Source organism: Xiphias gladius, chromosome 19 (assembly GCF_016859285.1).
Source record: "Xiphias gladius isolate SHS-SW01 ecotype Sanya breed wild chromosome 19, ASM1685928v1, whole genome shotgun sequence".
Classification (NCBI taxonomy): domain Eukaryota; kingdom Metazoa; phylum Chordata; class Actinopteri; order Istiophoriformes; family Xiphiidae; genus Xiphias; species Xiphias gladius.
This window is the reverse complement of record NC_053418.1, coordinates 8,248,753-8,271,303: the sequence shown is the minus strand read 5'-3', so window position 1 is coordinate 8,271,303 and position 22,551 is coordinate 8,248,753. Positions and strand designations below refer to the sequence as shown.

General features: G+C 41.3%; 3 protein-coding genes across 3 annotated transcripts; 1 reads left to right on the top strand and 2 right to left on the bottom strand.

Moving 5' to 3' along the window:
- Positions 1-299: 299 nt before the first annotated feature.
- On the bottom strand, positions 300-2,998 carry LOC120804914 (multicilin). The gene is made up of 7 exons (XM_040154640.1): positions 2,696-2,998; positions 2,545-2,617; positions 2,282-2,361; positions 1,693-1,753; positions 1,281-1,507; positions 838-948; positions 300-740 (listed from the first exon to the last, which is right to left on the bottom strand). The coding sequence occupies exons 1-7, from the start codon at positions 2,783-2,785 to the stop codon at positions 300-302; spliced, it is 1,083 nt and encodes a 360-aa protein (XP_040010574.1). The 5' UTR covers positions 2,786-2,998.
- A 1,230-nt stretch (positions 2,999-4,228) lies between these two features.
- Positions 4,229-7,250, bottom strand: LOC120805164 (cyclin-O). Its single transcript, XM_040155104.1, has 3 exons — positions 6,175-7,250; positions 5,388-5,573; positions 4,229-5,291 (listed from the first exon to the last, which is right to left on the bottom strand). The coding sequence occupies exons 1-3, from the start codon at positions 6,538-6,540 to the stop codon at positions 4,659-4,661; spliced, it is 1,185 nt and encodes a 394-aa protein (XP_040011038.1). The 5' UTR covers positions 6,541-7,250; the 3' UTR covers positions 4,229-4,658.
- Positions 7,251-7,286: 36 nt separating this feature from the next.
- Positions 7,287-22,229, top strand: tut7 (terminal uridylyl transferase 7). The gene is made up of 29 exons (XM_040155103.1): positions 7,287-7,615; positions 8,574-9,060; positions 9,379-9,533; positions 9,737-9,853; positions 10,002-10,179; positions 10,302-10,390; positions 10,797-10,848; positions 10,977-11,046; positions 11,316-11,442; positions 11,596-11,715; positions 11,826-11,960; positions 12,414-12,591; positions 13,095-13,804; positions 14,073-14,223; positions 15,304-15,390; positions 15,523-15,623; positions 16,391-16,448; positions 16,697-16,800; positions 16,945-17,034; positions 17,165-17,278; positions 17,812-17,889; positions 18,009-18,186; positions 18,465-18,512; positions 18,636-18,727; positions 18,815-18,930; positions 19,036-19,235; positions 19,469-19,542; positions 19,646-19,712; positions 20,421-22,229. The coding sequence occupies exons 2-29, from the start codon at positions 8,592-8,594 to the stop codon at positions 20,477-20,479; spliced, it is 4,017 nt and encodes a 1,338-aa protein (XP_040011037.1). The 5' UTR covers positions 7,287-7,615; positions 8,574-8,591; the 3' UTR covers positions 20,480-22,229.
- The last annotated feature ends 322 nt before the right edge of the window (positions 22,230-22,551 follow it).

The following is a 22,551-nucleotide window of genomic DNA, read 5'->3' as shown; positions in this document are numbered from 1 at the left end:
CAAGGACAAAAACACGACGTGGGCTCCAAAAACTAAACATGACATTGAGGCATGTAAACAGAAACACAATGTAAACAACAGCTCCAGCAGTATTATTTCCTTTGTCAAGCACCAGCTCTGACCGATTAGTTTAGAAGCTACCTGAGGAAGACATAATTTAATCATTTACAGATATCACCACAGATTATTGGTTACGCATTAACAGTCGCCGCACACCCCCACTTCCTCCCAGTCCTGAACGGACCTTCAGATTAGAGGCACTTCATGGCTCAATTTTTTTGCATCCGTCAACTCTGGCTTCAGCTGTGGTCGGGAACCCAGCGAAAGCGGTATCCACCCTCCTGAGTCCTCGAGGTAAAGGCACGTCCGTGAGGAAACACCTGAGTCCTTATCGTGCAGTGCTCTCTAACGGCGGTTCTGAAAGATGAGACGCTCTCCTCGGCCTCTGCTCCGCCAATCGCCGTGCTGCCGCCCCGGGAGACCGACGCGTGGAGGCCCGCGAAGGCGCCGAACACGCGTACGGTCTCCGACTCCCGCCGCGCCCGCGCTCCGGTGGCGGTGCTGTGCAGGACGGCGTTGCAGCGGGTGCTGACGTCCCTCAGCATGTCCGCCACTGAGTCAGAGGATCCCGTCTCGTATCCCTCATCCAGCCGCTGCCGCTTACGGGGACTCGGTGAGGTTTCATCACCGCCAGGCGGCGCTGGCTCTCTAACGTTTGGGTCTCCGACTGTCATCAGCTTCTGAAGGAGAACGGGGTGAAAACACAATGCCCAACAGAAATGAGAGGTTATACAGTATCCAGAAGGATAGCTGTGTGGAGGTATTGCGCGTACTCACCTCGAGCACGGAGGCCAGGTGCTTCGCGCGACTGGCCAGCTGCCTGAGGTGAAGGTTTCTCTCCTGGAGGGAGTCGATCTCTTCCAGTCGTCTCTGAAGAGTCTCATGGAGCTGCAGACGCAAAAAACAAAAATCTCTTCAGTCACAGAATCCTCCCTTTTACCGTGACATCATCAATTTATGTACATCTTACTGGATGGATATGCAGAGTTATTTCAAATGTAAACTGGGTTAAAAAAAACAAACTTATAAGCTTCATTTTTGAGGTATAAAGTGTTGATACAACAGAAGTTCCATAACTGAGTTGGTGAATGACCAGAGGTGTCAATTTTATATGCACATGTCTTGTCATGTGCACCACATTCATCAACTCCAGAGGGGGAAAAAAAGAGCAGATTTTCACACTCTACAGCGGTCAAAAATCTCACACAGTCAAGATCTACCTGATTGTTGACTTCCATAGAGTGTCCCAGTGCCCTGACATGACAATGGGCGATGCCCTCCCAGAGAGCGCCATCCTGGACAGGTGGGTCGCCTGCCTCTGTGAAGGAGTTAATGAGATTGTCCTCCGGGGAGAAGTCTCGCTGGGGGCTGAGGGGAGGTATGACACATCCCTGAAATGGCACCAGTTCAGCCGGAGACAGACTGCTCTCAAGTGTGGCAGGGGACTCTGACAGAGGAGACAGACACCCAGGGATTCAGCCAACGTGACTTCAGGGGACCTCCTCAGTGGATGATGATAATTCGGGTTGATACAGCGGTAATAGTGGCATACGACAGCATACACACTCAATGATGACTTTTTAGCACTGAGTGTGTAGCGTCTCCATACAGTAGAAATTTGGGTTTTCTTACCTGCCATGAAATCCAACGCATACTCTCCAAAGTCTTGGTCATCTGCGTCAGATTCATTCACCTGTGGACGAATAAAACCGACGGTTAACACGTGTATGGCTATGTTTTGAAACAATAGGTAGGTTAAAGAATATCACATCATCATAGCCTACTGTCATCAGTTCTGCCTGAAAATCCCACCAAGCAGTGTAATGCGGCGTTATGGCAGAGCATGTCCTGGCGGTCATTTCGGCGAGTGTGCAGAAGCGTAATGCGTTGTGGGCGCACGGTGATCCGTGCCAAGGAGGCGGTTTTGTCGACGAAAACTCACGAGGGTTCAGCCAATTAGCGGTAGCCTGCGTGTCACGAGTAAACTACAATGCCATTCGTGCGGGATTCCAGCACACAGTGTCAAACATTAACAGCCTAGGAGTGATTCAGAACCGCGGATCTGCCACTAGATGTTTTTTTTCTCTCTCCCTGGTCGATGCGAAATGTTCTAAATGCATGGATTTACTCCGGGAATCCGGATGTCCAACAACACCAGATGCCCTAAATTTAAAAAAAAAAAAGACATTTACTTCAGGTACGGACGAAGTTTTCCCCTCACCTGAGAGTCGAGGGAATCGCTCTCCCGTCTCACTGCAGAGGAGCAGTCTTCTAAATCATCCCATGCAATTGTTGAAAAAGCTGTCACACACACAGACACACACACACACACACACACACACACACACACACACACACAGACACACAAAAGTGTGACTGAATGATCCGACCACCGGAATTTATCTGTTTAAATATGCTTTATTTTTAATTACACGCATTAGGATAGTGCACGAAGTCCAACCATGATGCCAGAGATGCGCGTACCTTGTTCAATGATGCCGGGGAGCTCAACGTACACAGTGACTGGACTGCTGCTCCGTGGCACCAGCACTTTGCCCTGCAGGTAGAAAGCATTTTAATAGTCTTTTCGACCGTACAGAGCTGTGTCGTGTGTGTGTGGAGAAACGTATCGTACCTTCTTGTTTACCGCATCTCTCCTCCCCTGTTGGGTCATTTGCCTGTGGCAGATAGCCCCCAACACTTTTCTGTCTCTTGAAATCTCCATCGGTTCCCCTCTGACTGCAGAACTGAAGGGACATGATTTGATATAGAGCTAATATAGTCGACGTTCTCCCGGTTTGAATCTCTCCATGCCGCGGTTTCATACTTTTGGCCCAATCAAATGCACTTATTTGGTCTCCAGGGAGAGACAGCGTCCTCGGAGATTAAATTGGTGCAGGCTAACGGTTTTTTCTGGTCTGAAGTGTGAAGTGGTACCGCGCATAACGGCGCCGTTGCAGCAGGTGTTCTCTGCGTCAGATCTGCCCTCCCTCCGCCTGCGGCCAAGTATTCCCAGCGCCCTGCCAGAGGCGCGTGTTGAGCCTGCCATGGCCTCTTCCAACTATGTCTATGTCATATACAAGAGTCCTCAATTTTTATTGAGGTGGTCTATATAAAACCAAGACAGGCAGAACTGCCGAAAGAGTTTGTGAAGACGGAACGACAACTTATAAAATCACGGATAAACACTCACAAGTGACTTTACTGCCTTCATAAGGACGCAATAGAATCACAGTATTTGTTCATTTATTATTATTACATTATTCTACTTTATTATCAACACTGCTTCATTTGTTTATTTCGGATATGGCGTTTTTAAAACGCAGTGCGTGGCCAGAGAATTCAGTGCGTAATTTCTATCCAATCGTGCGTAAAATATCCACCTAAATTGGGTCACTGCCTGTTGCCCAATTTAAAACGAAGTGGGAAAGGAAAAGGGTCATTACAGCCGACAGCTCCGTAAACACTCGTGACAAATGCCTGTATTAGTAAACAAACAAGAGCAAGTCTGCTCGGCTCTCCACGCTGAATACACCTGTGTGGTCGACACTGTGTCAGCAGGTCGAGATGCCACGTGTAATGGATTATCAGATAAGGCCCCTCTATTGACTAGGCTGTGTTGGCACAGTTTCGTTTCAAATAACGCCTCCAGTGACGCAACGTTAAATAAAAACTCGGGTAAACTGACCTCCAGGCAAACATCTGCAATAGCCCAAAAAACCACACGAATTGGTCACACTTCGAGAAAAGTGTTTATTTCTGCTATCATGCCTTAAGGGGCCCTGTAGCTTCACATTTACAGCACTTTGATAGCACTTACGGTGGAGTGGTTTATGAGATTTATGTCGTTCTTAAAGACTACCTGCTTGCACGTGTTTACTATCTACTTCAGCAAACCGATAGAGCAGTCATTCATGCCAAACTGGGCACTGTAATGAAGTCAAAACACTGCGGCGAAGAGAAGCGTTAGACTGAGACAAGACACTTCTGTTATGTCCGTTAAAAGTCCAGTGGAGCTGCCAACATTTAACCGCACTCTGTCAAAATGTTATGATTTCTTATTCATGTCGTGAAAACCTCCTGACACGATCGTTTCAAAGGTCTTGTGATCATTAAACATCGGCTGAAATTCACTTCATATTTCATCACACCGACACAGATTCCTTTACTGATCATTTATTTCACAACGTCAATCAATTCATTACAGTACATTTTCACAGATCCTTCATTCAATGGTTGAAACAGTAACATAACTTATGAACCTGCAGTGAGTCAGTGCATATATAGTAAATCATGATTTCGATTTACAATTAATAAAACATTTAAAAAATAATAGCTATACTTCATTGATAAACAATAATGAACTATCAATAAATACAAAACAATAATGTTATGTTGTAAAACATTCAGTGGCCATCAAGTATGACTGATGGCCTGTGATACATGCTGTACAGTGCATGAGGTTTAGTGGACAGGCCTGGATGAAACCCAGACTTCACTTCTGAACATCACATTCATCTTAACACATATAAATGAGGCGCTTCATCCTCAACTCTGTGTTTGTTAAAATAGCCCCTAGGATATAAACCCCCATAAAGTCACATAGTGGACATCTCTTCCAGGGTCTCCTGGTTTAATGACACCAGCAGCTTCAGGTTGTCTTTGCATTCCCGGACCAGATTGTGGTTGTAGCTCTCCTGGCCCACAGGCAGGAGGTGGCCCTTCACGACGAGAGAGCTGCCCTCAGAAACCTCGGGGCTCTCAGATGGTTGGGCGGAAGCTGGTCGGGTACATAATTCCTCCACAAAACTGTCCCACTGGTCGCCCTGTGACTGGACGGTTGCATGCTCAACAAGCCCCTGTTTGGTTTTCAGCAACTCACTGGCTAGCCGCAGTGCACAGCTAGCAGTCAGAGAAGGTGGGTATTTGTTGAAAGCATAATCTGCTAGGCTCAACTCGCACACCTTTCGTGCAAGGCTGCTGCACTGCTTGGGTCTTCTTGGGACCGGATTCATCCCTGCAAACCTGCAACCACCTGTGTTCTCAGTCACGAGCTGGGCAGCCTCGATGCAGTTGGTGTAATAGTCCAGGAAAAAGGCCAGGGTGGGCGCAGCGAGGCGGAAGTTGAGACGCAGGAGGATGAGACACTCCAGGTTGCAGAGCTGCTCCTTGGTGAAGGCATCGCAGCACAACGACAAGAGATGGCTGATCCGTGGCGAGCAAACCTCCACCTTGGCAACACAGAGACAGGGAGTGGGTTACATTGAATGAAATCCAGTGACGTGAACTATCCGTTCCTCAAGCATTTACATTAGTCAAAGGCACACCTGTTTACTGGCTAGAAGAAGGGCAGTGACGCCCAGGAGCTGGAAGCAATCAGCAGCCACTGCTGTGGATGCCAGGAATCTGTCCATGATGTTCACTGCCAGGCAGCAGCACTCAAAGGACAGACGGAAATGTTTGTGTACAGGGATGAGCCAGCTGACGAGTTTACACCGTGCCTCTGCAGTCAGCTGCAAGTAAGCAGAATCCATTAGTATAAGCAGCAGAATGAAAGTAATAACTAGTATTGAAGAGATTTTTTTTAGAAATAAATAATTTTTGAGACATTTAAGTGCATAGAAATGTATATAACATTCTCTTCAGCCTGCCATTGCCTTCACATAGCAGATTCTCACAAACATTTCCATTGCACCAGTCCCAAAGTGTTAATGCATTCAGCCATGTGCTTCTTCAGTTCCACGATGGCAATGATTTTTGTGTGTTACCTTCACTATACTATTGAATTTCATTGACAGCTAGTGAAACTATAGGACCTATGGTTATCAAAAGGCCGTGGTCCTGGTCTTACCATCGACGCCAGAGTTACAAATGAACCATCATGTTGGATGACAAAATAATTTTACATTGCAGGTGTTGATCTCTTAATTAGTGTAAAGCGTGAAAAGTAGGCTACATTTTTTGGTAGAAAATAAGTTTTGAAAAAAATGCAGAAAAGTAGCCTAATACATACAAAACGGTTAAAAAAATACACATATTTTTATATTTCTATATGATGTGATTTCCATCCCATTCTACCAGACCCAGCACTGTATAAAGTGTCTTGTAGCCTACTTGTGGCTGGCGCGCCAAGCTTTTGCAGGGATGAAACTGCGCCTCTTTCTCCCTCTGGATGTTGTAACCGATGTCTCCGTACTGCAGGTACCAGTTGGGCAGCTGTTCCGCGGGGGGCTCCGGCTCATCCAAACGGAGCGCGGACACAGTCGTCCGAGCCCGGGATGAGATCGGGGAGGATCCCAAGTCTTCCTCGAAACCGGAATCAGTCAGTTTGGACATGAGTTTTTGTTTTCTGTGCCGGGCTGTCTGCCGCCGCCGAGCCGGTGTGAGCGCTTCTGCTGGAGGGTGAGGAGCTGCGCCGCTCCTCCGTCTCCGTCTGAAAGCGGCCTCGGATCCGCCTTCACCGTTCGCAAAGGACACCATCTCCACGGTCTGTCACTCTGTCGCCGAAGCCTGCGTCCACATCGGCTGCCGGTCCGCTGGCTGTGGCTCACTGAGGCCAGGTCACACGGCAGCAGCCTCCTGGACGCTGTGCTCTTGGGACGGCGAGGGGAGTTCCGTCAGCTGACGTCAGTTTTCCCGGGGTCTTCCCCGCTCCCGCAGCTCACCTTTCTCCCGTCGCCCCGGGCAACGGCGGCTAAACAATCACTTGTCCCACGTAGGAATTAATCATCCTCAACCCCTGGAGCGTACGTTGTACGTTTTGCTGTCCGCAGGCCAATTTCATCAGACAAAATAAATAACTATATAAATAAACATGTGTGCTGTGGGTCATTAGGCTACTTTTCCCATGTAAAAAGGTCCGAAAACCGCATGTGAGAAATGAATTCTGTGATTTACTCTCAAGCGTAAATTGCTGTTTCACCCATGATGGTCCATTACATGTGGCTTTTCTGTTTGTTTTCACATGCGAAGTCTCACACATTTCACATACCTGAGAGTCACACGTGCCCACACGTGACCTTTTCACAGGTGAAACGGTGTTGTAATTGCACACGTGACGAACGTGAAATTGATGTTACACGTGATGAATTAAAATGTACTGTTTTTAAAGGTATATTCGATTATTTTTTTACGCAACTGAATTGTTTTTATACTAAAATATTTTATTCTTAATCTTATTATTATTTCAAAATTGAGGAACGTCTTAAAATAGTAACAGCAGCGGAGATGGGCGGAGACTGAGGTTATGGCACGGTTTATGCAGGATAACTCCAATTTTAGTTTTAAAAGTTTTCTGAAAGCTGACTTTGTTTCACATCGCTCCCCTAGCTGCATTTCATAATAATAATAACATGATATTTTACACTGTTCGAACACTTTTGTGTACTGTTAAGGGGGACTCGTCTTGTTTTTGCGGTGGGCGGAACTTTAACGCTGAGCGCTACAAAACAAGACAGTCCGGACATCACCTTTCAAACTCCAGTGCAAGACAGACGATCACACCAAGTCAGACCTAAACAAGGCTTCAAGTATGCCCTCTGTTCACATACAAAAGGTATTTTAATGAGTCTTTTTTTATGGATGATTATCGCTGGTATTTTACTAGTGGCTGCCTTTACTGCAGCTGCAGGTCGAACAGCCTGAAAACTGTAAGATAAACAGTTACGCTAGCTGTGGCTAGCTGGGGAGCTAGATGTGAGGTGTCGTAACGTTAGCTAGTGAGCTAAAAATGAACGTTAGCTAGGCTATTTGTGGCAAATTAGCTAACGTTAGACTCGGGGACTAACACTAGTTTGTTCATGGTGTGTTAGCTAGATGCATGGCAAAGTTGTGCCTTTATCTCAAGGAAGAGGAAGAAGTAGCGTTAGAGGCAAATCAGACTGCAGAAGCTAGTAAGCTAGCCTACGCTTACACAATGCCATCACAAAATCAGCTAACGTTAGGTTAGGTGGCTAACGTTACAGTTAGCAAGGTAACTTGAGTCGTTTGTTAACGTTACATTTGTGCGTACACGGTCACCGTAACCAACCTAACGTTAATGTTATATCAGTGATAGTTGCGGTAACATGAGAAGCATCGATGTTGACTGTAGTTTTCCCACTGGGTCAGTTTTCAAATTAAAGCTGACATAGTTCATTGCTAATAAAAGTCGGTTATCAGTTAACCTGAGTTTGCAGAAGTCAGACAACTAAGTGTTGGACGAAGCTATCACGACACAGTTTATCACCAGCTATTTGTTTGCTCAACTTACTTAAGCAGGCGCTGAGGTAATATGGTCGCTGTCCTTTATTTAGCAGCAAAGTTATGCTATAGTCTGGTATGAATTAAATGACATGTGGTGAACGCTGTGAGCAGTCGCAGTCTATGACAGTTGATGCACAAAGGAATATAAAGGCAACTTGAATTGCATGCTGCTGCTCCAAAGAAAAGACATCTGACAAATTCCAACCTTCGGCAGAGGATTTGTTTACATAAGAACTATTTCCATATTAACTGAACATGTCATCCTGCAGTTTTAGCATAAGTTAACCATGGAAAACTCGGGCAGGCCTTACCGGGGTAGGCAAGGCGGTTGGGAGAGGGGAGCAGCAGCAGCAGACAAAGCAGAAAGCTGGAGGATCCAGGACCAGGGTCGAGGACAGAACTTCAGACCAGAGGGAGGTCACCAGGGCAAGAAGAATCAGGGAGGGCCATACCGGGCCAGCCCCAAGAAGGGAGCACTGGGACCTCTGAGCTTCTCCCCTGGTGGGTTCAGAGGTGGTCACAGCCCCTCGCAGAAGGATGACACCCGTTGGTTCTCAGGTCCTGAGAACAGTGGTGGGAGTCGAGAAGATAACTGGAGAGAGCGGCAGCAGCAGCAACAGCAACAACAACAACAGCAGCAGCAGCAGCAGCAGCAGCAGCAGCAGCACTGGAGAAGGAGTATCCAGGGAGAGGGTCCAAAGGAGGACATGGAGCAGGCGAGGAGAGAGATCATGGATGGCAGTGCTAATAAATCAGGTGAGGATTTGGAAATCAGATTTTGGGGAAAGAGTGGAACACTTTTAGGTTTATCCCCACCAAAAATAAATAAATAAAATAATTCTGAGCCAGTCCGATCTCAATAGACACCTTTTAAAATGGGGTTCAAAGTAATTCTTTATTCTCCTACAACTCTGACCCTGATCACAGGGATGTGTTGTATACTAAAATTTAGCTTGAGTCTGGGTGTAAGAACTGGTTGTACTTTATCATCCATGACATGTAAACATTACTGATTAATATCTCCATGAAAACATAGTCATCATATTTTTTGACACACATTTCTTCCATCCGAAGGGAGAAGACGGAGAAACAGAAACAAGAAGAAAACTATTGCTGAAGAGAATAGGGGCCTTGTGACTGAAGACTCAACACTATCAGCCAAAGACCTACGCAGCCTACGGCAAGCAGAGAGGCGACTTAACAAAGATGAGATCTACTGCCTGAAGAAGGTACAGACTTTCATTGTGGTAGCCCAAATATACAGCCTTATGTATATTTTCTTTGATAAGTCTATATTAGTTGTAGACTTCTTCAGTGATTATAATAGTTGATATGTTTATGAGAAATGGCTGAGTTAAGAACATCCATAACAGTATAATTTTTTGCAGCCATTGTCTTATGTCTGTATTTTCCTCCTTTTGAATTGTTTCAGAAATCCCACAGTAACCCCGCTGCACTGTACACCTGCGCTCTGTGTGATGTTGTCTTGGAATCTGTGTCTGACGCTTACAGGCACATTAGAGACAAACGGCATAAGAAAAGGGCAAGGGTGAGAAAATTGTTTATTATCCAAATCACCATTTACATGATTACAGTAAACATCTGTAGACAGATGATGCTACTATACTGACATTGAGCAGTAATAGTCTTCATGCATTAATAAACCCCTATTTACTTGTGTGTGTTTGTGTTTACAGGAGAGGCAAGAGCAGGTGATGCTGACTGAGATTCTGCCTCCAGGCCCGGAGCAGATCAGTGCAGTGAGTGCTGCTCTAGAGGCTGTTGTCCAGGAACATGGGATGAATGACCAGGATGTTGAGAGGAGACAGTGTGTAGTCTTCATCATGCAAGACCTCCTTCTGTCCGTCCTGCCTGGTAAGTCACCTGAGGATAAAATATGGGTTTGATGACAGAGACATTACCTAATTTCATTTTGCATCATTTCATTATTCCCTGAGTTATAACATATATTCCCTCTCTGTTTCGCTCATCTGTAGAAATCAGGCTCAGGTTATATGGATCTTCTTGCACTAAGTTTGGATTTAAGGATTCTGATGTCAACATTGACATTCAGTATCCACCTCACGTGAGTAGCCCAGTGTGAGTTTGATAGTGTGAACACTGTTTTATTACAAAGTTCTTATGGATTATACAAATAATGATGAAATTAAGAAGACACCAATACCTCCTAGGAAAACTGACACAACAAACAAAGCTTTCATCAAAAACAAGATTTCATATTTACAAGTTGTTAGTCACAAGATGCAGTGGCTTAAGTTGATAAGACTGTGTGTAAAATAAAAGAATGAATATATAACACCAACATCTCACAGCAGAGACAATAAGGACAGTGTGGATGGCAAAATTGATTGATTTGTGGATGTTGTGTTTGTAAGAGACACCATATTCATATGCTTTTTTTTTTTTTTTTTTTTTTTTTTAAATATCGTATTTATGTTGTATAAAGGCTTTGAAATGGAATCTATTCACAGATGCATCAGCCAGACGTCTTGTTGTTGGTAAAGGAGAGCATCTCTGTGAGCCGTGAGTCACCTCTTCTTCATTTAACGACAAGATTTGTCCTTGTGAAGATGTTCCACCATAGGAGAGTCAGTCAGGTGCTAGGCTGTCATGGAAGTTTTTAAATTTAACATGTCTTGTTCTGTCCTCAGCTCTATTTGTTGAACTGGAAGCTGATTTTCATGCCAGGGTGCCTGTTGTCATCTGCAAAGAGAAAAAGAGGTGGGTATCTCCTATAGTTGTTCAGTTACTACATTATTTGCAAATCAAATTGATAAATCGAAACCTATGATTTATAGAAACTCTGAATTCGTAATCCTTAAAGTATTCAGGTTGACCATAATTCAAGACATTATAATGCTAACAGTATAGGGTTTTCTTACATGCAGAGAGAGAGAAAAAAAGCAGCTGCTCATATCAAGGTTACATTGCCACATGTGTAAGAGCAGTAAACCACAAATGAAAACTGAAACTGTTATTTTTCTCAACAGTGGCCTGATATGCAAAGTGAGTGCAGGGAATGAAAACGCATTCCAAACCACCTCCTATCTTTCTGCTTTAGCCAGTCTGGAGCATCTCCTCCTCCCCTTGGTTTTGGGCCTCAGACGGTGGGCCCAGGTATGTTTCCAGTTGAGACCTCGACCTGTTGCTCTCACTAGCAATGCAACCAGTAAAAGGGGCTCAGTATGCCTCACTTTTATTTATTTATTTTTTTTTCCCTCCTCTTTCCCAATCACATTTTAACAAGTGTTGGTCTTGCTTCTGTCTTAGATCTGTGAGATTGACCGTGCAGAGGAAGGTGGGCTGCCACCATATGTCTTCGCCCTCATGGTTATCTACTTTTTACAGAAGCGCAAGGAATCTGTCTTGCCTACCTACCTGAACCATGAGGTGTGTATTTCTTTTAATCTTGACCCTGAAATAAGATAGCAGTGTTAATTTCAGTGTTGGTCCTTGGTAGTTGTTTTCAGTGAAAACTAATCTAATCATTTTATTTTTAGATTAAGGTGTTTTCACTCAGCAGATTGTCAGACTTCAATCTCATGCATATAGAGGATGGATATTTACACTGGGCTTACACCCCTTCCTCCAGAGAATCATCACAGCCAGCAGAGGGCTCCAGTATAAAGGGAAAGGTAATCAGGAAGACACAAATGTAATCTTTTGTCTGAGAAGAGTGTGTTGGTTCCTTTTTTTTGCAGTTTGATGTATTCATTTTATTATTTTGATAATTAAATGCCTTTTTTAGATCAGATGTTTTTTGTTTTTTTTACTGTGGTGGAAAAAAAACTTGCAGAGACTTATTGATGCCATAGGTGATTGATCCATCAATAGCGAACATCCTGCCCAGGTTTATTTTTGTCAAAGTTAATAGATTTGTCATTTTCCATCACTTAAAATACACTGGAAGGCGACCGAAACACACAAAATAGTTCCTGAAGAAAAGATTGATTGTGTTGATGTTAAATTAGGGAAAAGGAAAAATGTATTGAATGTGCTGAAGCACAGAGCCTGAACAGCAAAAAAAAAAGTGCTATGGTCCAGATACTTACAGTGTGTACTGTGCTGTCCAATGTGTTTTCATGCAGGTTCCACTGGTGTTTCAGAGCCCTCATCCGCCTGTGGAAGTTGGGCTTCTCTGGGTTGAGATGCTTCGCTTCTACTCGCTGGAGTTCAACATGGCTGACAATGTAATAAGTGTGAGGACCAGTGCTGTCCTCTCCCGAGAAATCAAAGACTGGCCAAAGAAACGCATCGCTGTGGAGGGTCAGAAGCTTTCTCATGTGTAGTATGAATGTTGAAAGTTTTTGCTTTTAAGTACTGTAGAAATTACACAAATACTTTAATGCATTGATGCTTATGTCAGTGAAATGGATCTCAGGGAAAAACCATGTTATTGTCACTAATTTCTTAGTTTTGACTAGTGTTATTTTCACAATGCCCAGGGCTAGTACACCTATGCTAATGCCCAAGTTGAAACAGACAAGCTTCAATAAAATGAAATGCAACTCAGTATTCAGAGTTTAATTCTGTCCCAGCCATTAATGGACATGTTAATACTGTTGATTTTGTCAGTGGTATTTGGGGATTTTGTTGATAGGCTGTGGTAGAAGATCCAAATGCTACCCAACCCTAGATATGTCAGTATAAGTTTCTTAGCATTTTAAAGGATGAACATAATTTACGTTTCTGTTTAACACATAAAGAGATTGATAACTCTTACCTGTACGTGGTTTATCTCCAACTAATATCTGTGTTTCTGTGTTCAGACCCATTTGCGGTGAAGAGAAATGTGGCCCGCACAGTGAACAGCCAGCAAATGTACGAGTACATCCTCCACTGCCTCAAAACCACATACAAGCACTTTGCGTTACCCCTCAACACACCAGCTGCTAATCGTAAGACAGAAGCACGGTGTGGACCTATTCGAGGGGCAAACGCTAAGGCTTTGAATGAAGAGAATGTATGCCTATCAGATTTCAGTCAGCTCACCATTCAGTCACAACATTCAAGTCAACCTAAAGCTGTAGAAAATGGTCCCGAAGACTCTGATTGCATTATTGAGGAAGAGGAGGAAGTTGAAGAATACAGTGACTCAGATGACGAGAGAGAGAAGGAAAAGGTGGACCTGGGCAAAAGCAGTTACTCGGAAGATGAGGAGGAGCAAGATGAGGACGTAGATATTGATGTGGATACACATACCAGACAGCACTTGGACAGCTTCACCACAGAGGATGAGGAGATTTTCCCAGTGGATGAGATTTCAGGGGAGGAGCTTCTGTCTGATGAGGAGGGTCCAGATTTGGACACACCTGGTTCAATGGATGAGGAAGAGGAGGACGAGTTGGAGTTAGCACCTTTCAGTCTGTCACCTCCACCTTTAGAGGACGCAGTTAAAGATGAGAGCCCAGAAAATAAAAACCAAAAAAAGACTAGACTTTCTTATGAGTTCACCAGGCAAGCTTTCACCAGAGGAAAAGTAAGTTTAGCCTCATGTTTGTTTTTCACTGTAGGTACCATATTTAGGAATGCCTCTCTGAGGCATACATTATAAAGCAAAGTTCTTAATCTTAATGTGTAAGAAAACAAAAAAAAACAAAAACAATTTTTTAAAATTTTTAAACATTTGTAAAGCTATTTGATAATCATTTGTCTTGTAGATAACTGGAAGTAAAACTAGACAAGACATTGTGGCAAATAAGCTTGTCTGCATCATCTCAGTTAAACTCCTTTTCAATGTCTCGTAGTCACACATGGTCGTGTGCAGCTTGTGCAAGCGTGATGGACATCTGAAAAAAGACTGCCCAGAAGATTTCAAGAAAGTGGAGCTGGATCCTTTGCCCCCAGTAACGTCAGAGTTTCTCAGTGTCCTTAACAAAACCTGTGAGCAGTGCTACAGTGAGTATTGTGTGACTGCATAAGTATTTTTGAGTAAGAGGTGACTACATTAATGCCAAAGAAATATGCCACCTACCTGTGTCTTTCTAACATCAAATTTCTTAAATTTACCAATTTTGCTTTAAGTCCGTGTTCTGAAAGGAAATGCCATTAAGCGAGTAAAAGAGCATTGTAATTGTTTTAATGCAAAAAATAGTCAAAATAAAAAAAAAGTTTTCAAGGCATTTGATTATCTTTTTCATGTGGCATAAACATATTTAATGAACAGTTGGGCTCCTACAAGAACATTTTCATATTCTGATCCTAAATATCTGAGATTTGCTCATTGGAGTGGTCCAAGTTGGCTTCAGCAGGTTCTCTTAGTTGCGCAACCTTCTTGTAAATTGCTCATTTCAACTCGATCAGTGCCACTTGTTCATAAGTAGGTGCGCATTTGTTGGATTTAATCATTAGCATAACCAATAAACTCAAGTTTCTATGTAAGGGTAAAAGTGTTTCTAATGAGTAAGAAGACGGAGCCACATGTCCTGTTGTCAGAAAAGGAAAACATAACAAATGTAGCGGTGTCAGTGGCTGCTTTTGGGGTTTTTTTTTTTGTTTTTGGTTTTTTTTTTAGATATTATCAAGACGTTACACTGTCAGGTGTTAAAACATTCACGTTCACCTTGACAGATTTGCATAAAGACCACGATGCAGTTGTTGGAAGATATTTTTATTATTTTATTTTATTTAGTTGATTTTAGAAACATTTAAATCCAAATTCCAAACAAGAACAAATCTGTTCAACTGGTTATTGCATGAGGTCCAGTGTGGCTTGAGCTAATGACCCAAGTGTTATTTGTTACTAAACTTTTATGCCTGGTTAAATTATTTAAACACAAAATATTTAAAAGTAATTTTTACTCACTACACACTATGGAACAGCAGTATACAGGGATGGAGAGTTGTATGCATGCAGAATAAGTACTGTTTTTGAAACCTGTCAGTCATATATGTGGATATATTTTATACCAATGATATCCTGTCAATTAGCCTCATTTTTATTAGCTAGATCTGAATATCGGTCTGTTTCCTTTTTAGCTGACTTCGCCCCGGATGAACTGGAAGTGGGTGTAAGAGAGCACATCCTTCAAGACCTGGAGACCTTTGTCAGACGACAGTTTGCTGGTGACGTAAACCACCGTATTCACTATTTAGCATCTTCCATTTTTCATTTTATTGACTTGCCCATTAACTACAAGATGTAGAGCAGAGAGCATATATATTATGAAACTGACAGGTTGTTTTTATGATCTACAGGAGCTCGGCTACAACTATTTGGCTCATCCAAAAATGGCTTTGGCTTCAGACAGAGTGACCTAGACATCTGCATGGTATTGGAGGGCCAGGAGTCCATAGATGTAAGTAGGGCTGCTCGATTATGGCATAAATCATAATTGCAATTATTTTTTATGAATATTGACATCAGGATTATTTAACAGGATTACTCATTGATTTGGGAAACGTCATACATTAATTGAACTTATAAAAAAAAAAAAGTATTTTTAAAAGTGGATTTCCTTGAACATTAAATATGCTTCAATTTAAAGACAAATTAAAAAATTAATGTAAAAAAAATCAAGAAAATAATATATAAATACATAACAGAATGTGACACAATAGTTTTATCTTGATTATCTTGTTTTCATATTCATTGGCATCCAAAATGGTAATTGAAAATAAAATTCGATCAAGTGCCTAGTCTTAGATGTAAGTTTATCTTTTTATCCCAATGCTAATTTTACACACATACAGACGAATATGCAGGTATTCATCTACTGTTGTGGTCAGGTGTACTTGTGTTTAGCATCAGCCTTTTTTTTTTTTTTTTTTGCTGAGTTGTGATTTTTATAAGCCTTTTAAAATTGGTTATATTACCAAATTTCCCAATTTAAAACTTTGCAGCTCAGTTTCTTGTTAGAGGGAAACACACAAGATAAATGTGTAGATAGTCAGTGTCTCTTCTACAACCATTGGGGATTAAATACAGTTCTCGGTCATCTGTAGGATTTAATACAGAAAACTTCCTTTTGTGAAATTCATTCTGATCCTGAATCCATAAAACATAACTTTGTTCCTGTGTTTTTGTTTTTTGTTTTCTTTTCTCTCTCCCTTCTCCCTCCCACAGGATGTTGACTGCATCAATATCATTGAGAGCCTGGCAAGACTGCTCAAGAAACACCCAGGTAATTCATAGCATACCAGGATTACTGGCATTGATGCACTTAAATTGTCACTTCAGTTGCCAATGTTGGTTTTCGTTTGGAAGGAATCACAACGAGCTATCTTAAGGAAAGTTAATGGTGAGATAAAAGTTCCACAATGTCCCATAAGTCCTGGTACAGTGAAGTGACAAATGGAGCAAAATTGATTTTAAATAGAAAATGTCCGTGTGTCAATTTAACTTGTCTCCTCATTTGCATCTTGACACCAGGTCTGAAGAACATTCTACCCATCACTACGGCAAAAGTACCCATCGTGAAGTTCTACCATGTTCGCACCGGCCTGGAAGGAGACATAAGCCTCTACAACACATTGGTAGGGCTCTTTCTCCTTCCCTTGTTTTCTTTTGTGCAGCACTTTTTCATTAACATGAAACTGATTTTTTTTTTTTTTCTTTTTTAAGTCGGTGGAAAAACACACATTTCAAATTTTCCTTTTGAGTGACATTTTTCTTTTCAGGCCCTGCACAACACACACCTGCTAGCCTCATATGCTGCCATTGACAGGAGAGTGAAGATCCTCTGTTACGTAATGAAGGTTTTTGCCAAGGTGAAAATGCTTTAAACACTTGCAGCCAAAGCATCTTTGTAATGTGTTTATGTTTCTATAGTGTTATATTGTTTCACTATATTGTACTGTTTTACTATATTATATATTATTATTTTTTTCCCCATCACAGATGTGTGATATTGGCGATGCGTCACGTGGCAGCCTTTCGTCCTACGCTTACACACTCATGGTGTTGTTCTTCCTTCAGCAGAGAAACCCACCGGTTATCCCTGTGCTGCAAGAGGTACAAATTACATGCTTGTAAAAAGGTTCAAACTGACTTTTATGTTTCTATTCATTCAAATAATGTATATCCTTATTGGCTTTTCGAAAGTTACCAGATGCCTGAGTGGCATTCCCTTTGAATGATTTTATGGTTTGGTATTTAACTATCCCAGAAAGTGTATTTTATCTCTCCTGTCTAAACGAAGGCTTAAGTTTTATTTAGACATGTAAAAGCAAACTAAGATTGACCTTAGAGAATTATGAATCTCTTTGTTTAGGCCCTCGTGAAAATTCTGTGATTTTGTTCTCAGGATTTTGATATTTTACATTACAGACACCACTGCAAGTCTTTTCAGAGCTATAAAGATTAATTCATTACTCAAATAGATTTCTCCTTTCAGTTTTTTTCAGTTGGGATATTGAGTTATCTAAGAACTGCTCTCTATCTAGACATACAATATTATATTCCCAAGCTTACAAATAAAGATGTATCTCAGTTGTGTATGTTAATAATTGCAAAATTTTCTGACCTCACTGAGCTGTTTGTTGCAGATATATGATGGAAAGAAGAAGCCAGAAGTGCTAGTTGATGGCTGGAACGTGTACTACTTTGATGATTTAAAAACATTAGTGAGTGTTTTGTATTTTTTTACATATCCAGTGTGTGTGTCCCTTTTAAACATTTTAGAGAACAAACATGTCGCACTGTGTCTAAATAACACGTCAATCTTGTCGTCTTCCACTTGCAGCCCAGTCGCTGGCCACAGTATGGGAGGAACACTGAGACAGTGGGGGAGCTGTGGCTTGGCCTGCTCCGCTTTTATACAGAGGACTTTGACTTCAGAGAGCATGTTGTCTGTATCCGTCAGCAATGCCGGCTCACCACCTTCAACAAGCAGTGGACATCTAAATACATCGTCATTGAAGGTCAGTGTGTGGGACATTCTCACAGTCCAGACTTCTACAATAAGAAAACAAAGACAAAATGTAAAATACTGTAGCATATAAGTATTTTTGTACTAGGTTTAAACTAATAATCACATATCCAACAACATGTTGCTGTCCATGCAGTTCATTAAATGCATATCACTATAAATGATTAGTATTGTTAGATTGTTTGCTGAATTGAAATGACTGTGTATGGCCGTTTGGAAATATTTGTCATTGCTAAACGTGTTGCATTCTCTTCTGTGTTCATATTACAGATCCATTTGACCTGAATCATAATCTGGGTGCTGGTCTGTCCAGGAAAAGTATTATTATTTCCTTATTTCTGTCTGTTTTTATCTGTCTTCTGCTGTTTCGTTCCCTGCTGTCTTTTTCTCTTTATTTGTCTGTCTTTCAAATGTATTTTCATGTCTTATCTGTCAAAACAGTGACGAACTTCATCATGAAGGCTTTCATCAACGGCAGAACAGTGTTTGGTACACCCATCAAAGTCTTTCCTCCCATCTACCCCAGTCAGATGGTTAGTATTTGCTGTCTAGACACCACGTTTGCATATTGTTGTGGCACTATAAGCACTGACAGTGTGATTTGTCCTAATTTGTCCCAGGAATATTTCTTTGATCCTGAAGTTCTCACTGAGGGAGAAGTGGCTCCAAATGACCGCTGCTGCCGGATCTGTGGCAAGATCGGCCACTTCATGAAAGACTGCCCTATGCGTAAGAAGTAGGTATAATCACAATACATGTCTGAATTGGTAAGAGTGTTAACTTACAGATAAATTACTAGCCGCACCAAGTGTCAAGCTAATTGTGGATAATTTTGGCCCAGGTCTAAGCACAGAAGGGACTTAGAGAAAAGGCCAGAGCACCTCAGAGACAAAATGGATACAGCAGAGGACACCAAGGATCAGGTCAGACACAAGAGTGAGCACTGGAGGAAAAGAGATGCACTGGAAATGCGCTGCTGCTACCTGTGTGGATCAAGCGCCCACATCAAGAAGGACTGTCAGCTATACAGAAGCCCTGCAGGTTCACACAAAGTTTTTATTTATTTTTTTTATTTTTTTATTTGCATTGTTAAGCCCTTCCAAAATAAATTTCTTAACTCCATAGCAGAACTGGCAGTTTCTTTTTATTAGTTTGTTTTAGTTTCTAGTACATTTTAAATATAAAGTACCCGTTATTATGCATTAATGTTATTCATAAAATGGAGGGGAAAATTCAGTTGCTTCCTTTTTAATCTCTCATTTGTGATTTGGCAGGCAATATGAGGATGGAAAGCTTTACCCCCCCCTCTTCAGCCCACTTGAGGAATTTGAGAGAAAAGGAGAAACAGGTATGATGTCAGTTTTTATGACAGTCAGTGAAAAATATTCTTTTAAATTGGTAGACAGCTGTGTACACTGCTACCCCTGTGCCCATTTACTTTCTTTTTTCAGGGTTCACCTATACAAGAAGAGAAGAAGAAGAGAAAGCAACAAAATGTGATACTAAGTCCACAAGCAGGTATGTAAAGTTGCTGTGCGTTTTGCTTCAATTGAAATTCCTTAGGTACTGTCAAATTGAAAGATTTCTCCCCTAATTGCCAATGTCACTGTGTAGCTAATTTAATAGATTTTAAAAAGGTTTTGTTTTTTCTTAAATTACTTTGTAAAATGTAGGAAGAAATTTAAAATACCCCACCTCACCTATCATAAAACACACATTTTTGCCCAATTACCTCTCCTTTCAGCATATGCTGTCAGCCCATGTATGAACTGTTTTTTCTTTTATATGCCAAAGCCCAAACAACTTGTTTAAACCAAAAATATATTTTTAATTTATGGAGACAAAAGGGGCTCTATTTACACTCTACATAAGAATTAATTATTTTTTTTGTATTTTGGGTCAACTGACTTGTGAGAGAATGATGCTGATACATCTTGTTCTGGACAGAGTGCACGCTTGATGATGTTTTGGCTAAAGTTTAGCATTTTGCTCCTTTTTTTTATCTGTTGTTTTCAATACAGTTCAAGAACATTTTCTCCGAGTTATCATGCTTGTAACCTGAAATGATTTTTTTTGTGGTGTGCAAATTAAGCAGCAAATACAGCTGTTGTTTTAACAGGTTGATGCAATCTGGCCTTTTTTGTCATTTAGCCTGATAAGTGGCCAGTGCAGGTTCAACGTACGTTTTGGAATAAATTTTGACAATTGCATTCTGGTTTGTTTCAGGTAGTTTAGCCTGCCGAAATTTGGGTCGCTCTGGTCACAGGAAGAGCCCAGTGGAATGAGCAGCAGCTGTGGCTACACAAACCACAAGGTTCTACTCTTGTCCAGGCAGACAAAGTCCAGAAGCCCTTAAATCTGTATGGGACTGTTGGGCCAATGGGAGCCCATTAAAAGCCAAAGCCAGGACGCCTTGACTTGAAGCCAAATAGGGCCTTTTTATGTGTGTTGTCCCCCCCCCAAAGTTCTCCTCCTCAGAGGAGCTTTTTAAAGCTTTCATTTTAACAAGACAAGCCATTATGCATGCACCTCATGTCTTTGTTTACCTACACTGCCAGTCAAGTTTTTTTTATACTCATTACATTTCAAGCAATGTCATTGCAGATTCAGTGTGAAATTGTATAAATTAGAAAATGTAAGTCATTGAGAAGTGTCTGCTATATGACCAGTAGTAAATTGCTTAGATCTTGATCACCATAATTTGGTATCTTTGGCAGACAACATATTATGTTTGCCTTGTAATTGATGCTAACACTTCTTGACACTGTATAGGCTCAACTGTCCACACAGGTAAGTCCTAGTGTTTGCAAACACTGTTACAGCTGTAAGACAAATGGACATGGCAATGATATGGTATGTCGTCTGCTACTTAAAGAGACTTGTGGTCAGTTAAGAGTCATCAAGATCAAGGCCATTTCAAATAAAACCAGAAAGTCACTCATCAGTTTACTTATTCCTTATTTTATAATTGAAAGGTTTTTATGGCAAATTATCCAATTATCTTTCTCCAGATTTAACAAAAAAAAAAAAAATGTACGATATACATTGTCAATAGCAGTGTAACTTTTTGTGATGGCCGGGATCTTTTTTTATGGAATTTCTTTTAAATCCTGATTTAATTTTCTCATCTGCACTGACGTCCAGCAGTCTGTCCCCCACTTCAGTCTTGAAAGCAGCTCTTCGTGCAGTATTTCTCCGTGCATTTGTGTGTCTCTGTTTTAGAGAAAACACCCTGTAGATATTTTTTCATGATCATAGTTTTATTTTTTGAGACTGCTTATCCACCCGTTTCATAGAAGCATACTGCCCCTCAACTGCCTGTACGTGTGAATGGAAGGTAAAATTCCAGTGAAACTGTACTTCCTCTGCTAACCTTGGGCTGTATGTGTCTCCACACATGCTAGGAAGTATCATAACTATAGTGCAAGAACATATAGTTGAGAAAGTTTCATGCTTACATAGTGGTTAAGGTTTTTAAAAAAAATCAGTCAACTGGTCCAGCTGATGGCATAAACTGCTGCAAATGCCATTTTCCCTTACTCCCAAACTAGAGGTAATCTCAGTTAATTCAGTGTAGAGATAAATGTATTTATTTGCCACAAAGGCTTCATTTTGTAGTAATGGTGCCACAGATTGGTAGCTGCACTGTGAGGGTCCACGCCCTTGTATTATGTTGCTGCTAATTAATGTCTCAAAGACCTGCTTATCATTCAACTTTGAATATGGACTGTCTGGCTTCATTGTTATCCTAATATGGCTAAATTTTATTACAAAATGTGTTGTTGATGGTATTGTAATGAAATTTCTCATTTTAAAGTAGCTTTGTTTTAATGCCAGCCTTATTGCATTTCTTTTGTGGTACTCAAATGGGAGATTTAGTTTATTAAGGAACCCCAATCCTGCCAGGAACGTTGGCTTGCAGTCCATTTTGTGTCTCAGAATTCATTAAACTGAAGTCCCAGTGTGGAATATGTCCTTGAAAAAGTTGTTTGTTTGTTTTGTACACTGTTTTGAGAAAAACAAATGTCAAACTGTTTGTGGATTTATAAAGCACTAAAGTCAGCAGTATTTCTAGTTGTAGTGGGGTCTCTCCATGGTACGTTACATACTGCTAGAGCCAGAGGTGTTATTAGAACTTGTTGGCAATTTTAGATAGATTAACTACTTAAACATTTTTTGTCTTTGTCTTTGCTTTAATACATTTTTAGCTAGGCAGTAAACTTAACAATTGTTGTATTAATATAGTATTTTACAAGGAAATGAACTCAATGGAATACACATTATTAACCACCTAAGTAATCATTTCTAGAGTTAGTCCACCCTGGTCACTGGATCTTTTTTTTATTAAAAAAAGACT

Bases quoted from the DNA above. Each gene is read 5' to 3' on its own strand.
- LOC120804914 (XM_040154640.1), bottom strand. From the start codon at position 2,785: ATGGAGATTTCAAGAGACAGAAAAGTGTTGGGGGCTATCTGCCACAGG. The intron at 2,618-2,695 runs GTACGATACGTT...TTCTACCTGCAG, and splicing joins GAGATGCGGTAAACAAGAAG to GGCAAAGTGCTGGTGCCACG. The intron at 1,508-1,692 runs GTAAGAAAACCC...CTCCTCTGTCAG, and splicing joins TGCGTTGGATTTCATGGCAG to AGTCCCCTGCCACACTTGAG.
- LOC120805164 (XM_040155104.1), bottom strand. From the start codon at position 6,540: ATGGTGTCCTTTGCGAACGGTGAAGGCGGATCCGAGGCCGCTTTCAGA. The intron at 5,574-6,174 runs GTAGGCTACAAG...GCTTACTTGCAG, and splicing joins GCTTGGCGCGCCAGCCACAA to CTGACTGCAGAGGCACGGTG. The intron at 5,292-5,387 runs GTGTGCCTTTGA...TGTGTTGCCAAG, and splicing joins TTCTTCTAGCCAGTAAACAG to GTGGAGGTTTGCTCGCCACG.
- tut7 (XM_040155103.1), top strand. From the start codon at position 8,592: ATGGAAAACTCGGGCAGGCCTTACCGGGGTAGGCAAGGCGGTTGGGAG. The intron at 14,224-15,303 runs GTGAGTATTGTG...TTTCCTTTTTAG, and splicing joins AACCTGTGAGCAGTGCTACA to CTGACTTCGCCCCGGATGAA. The intron at 17,279-17,811 runs GTACAAATTACA...TGTTTGTTGCAG, and splicing joins TTATCCCTGTGCTGCAAGAG to ATATATGATGGAAAGAAGAA.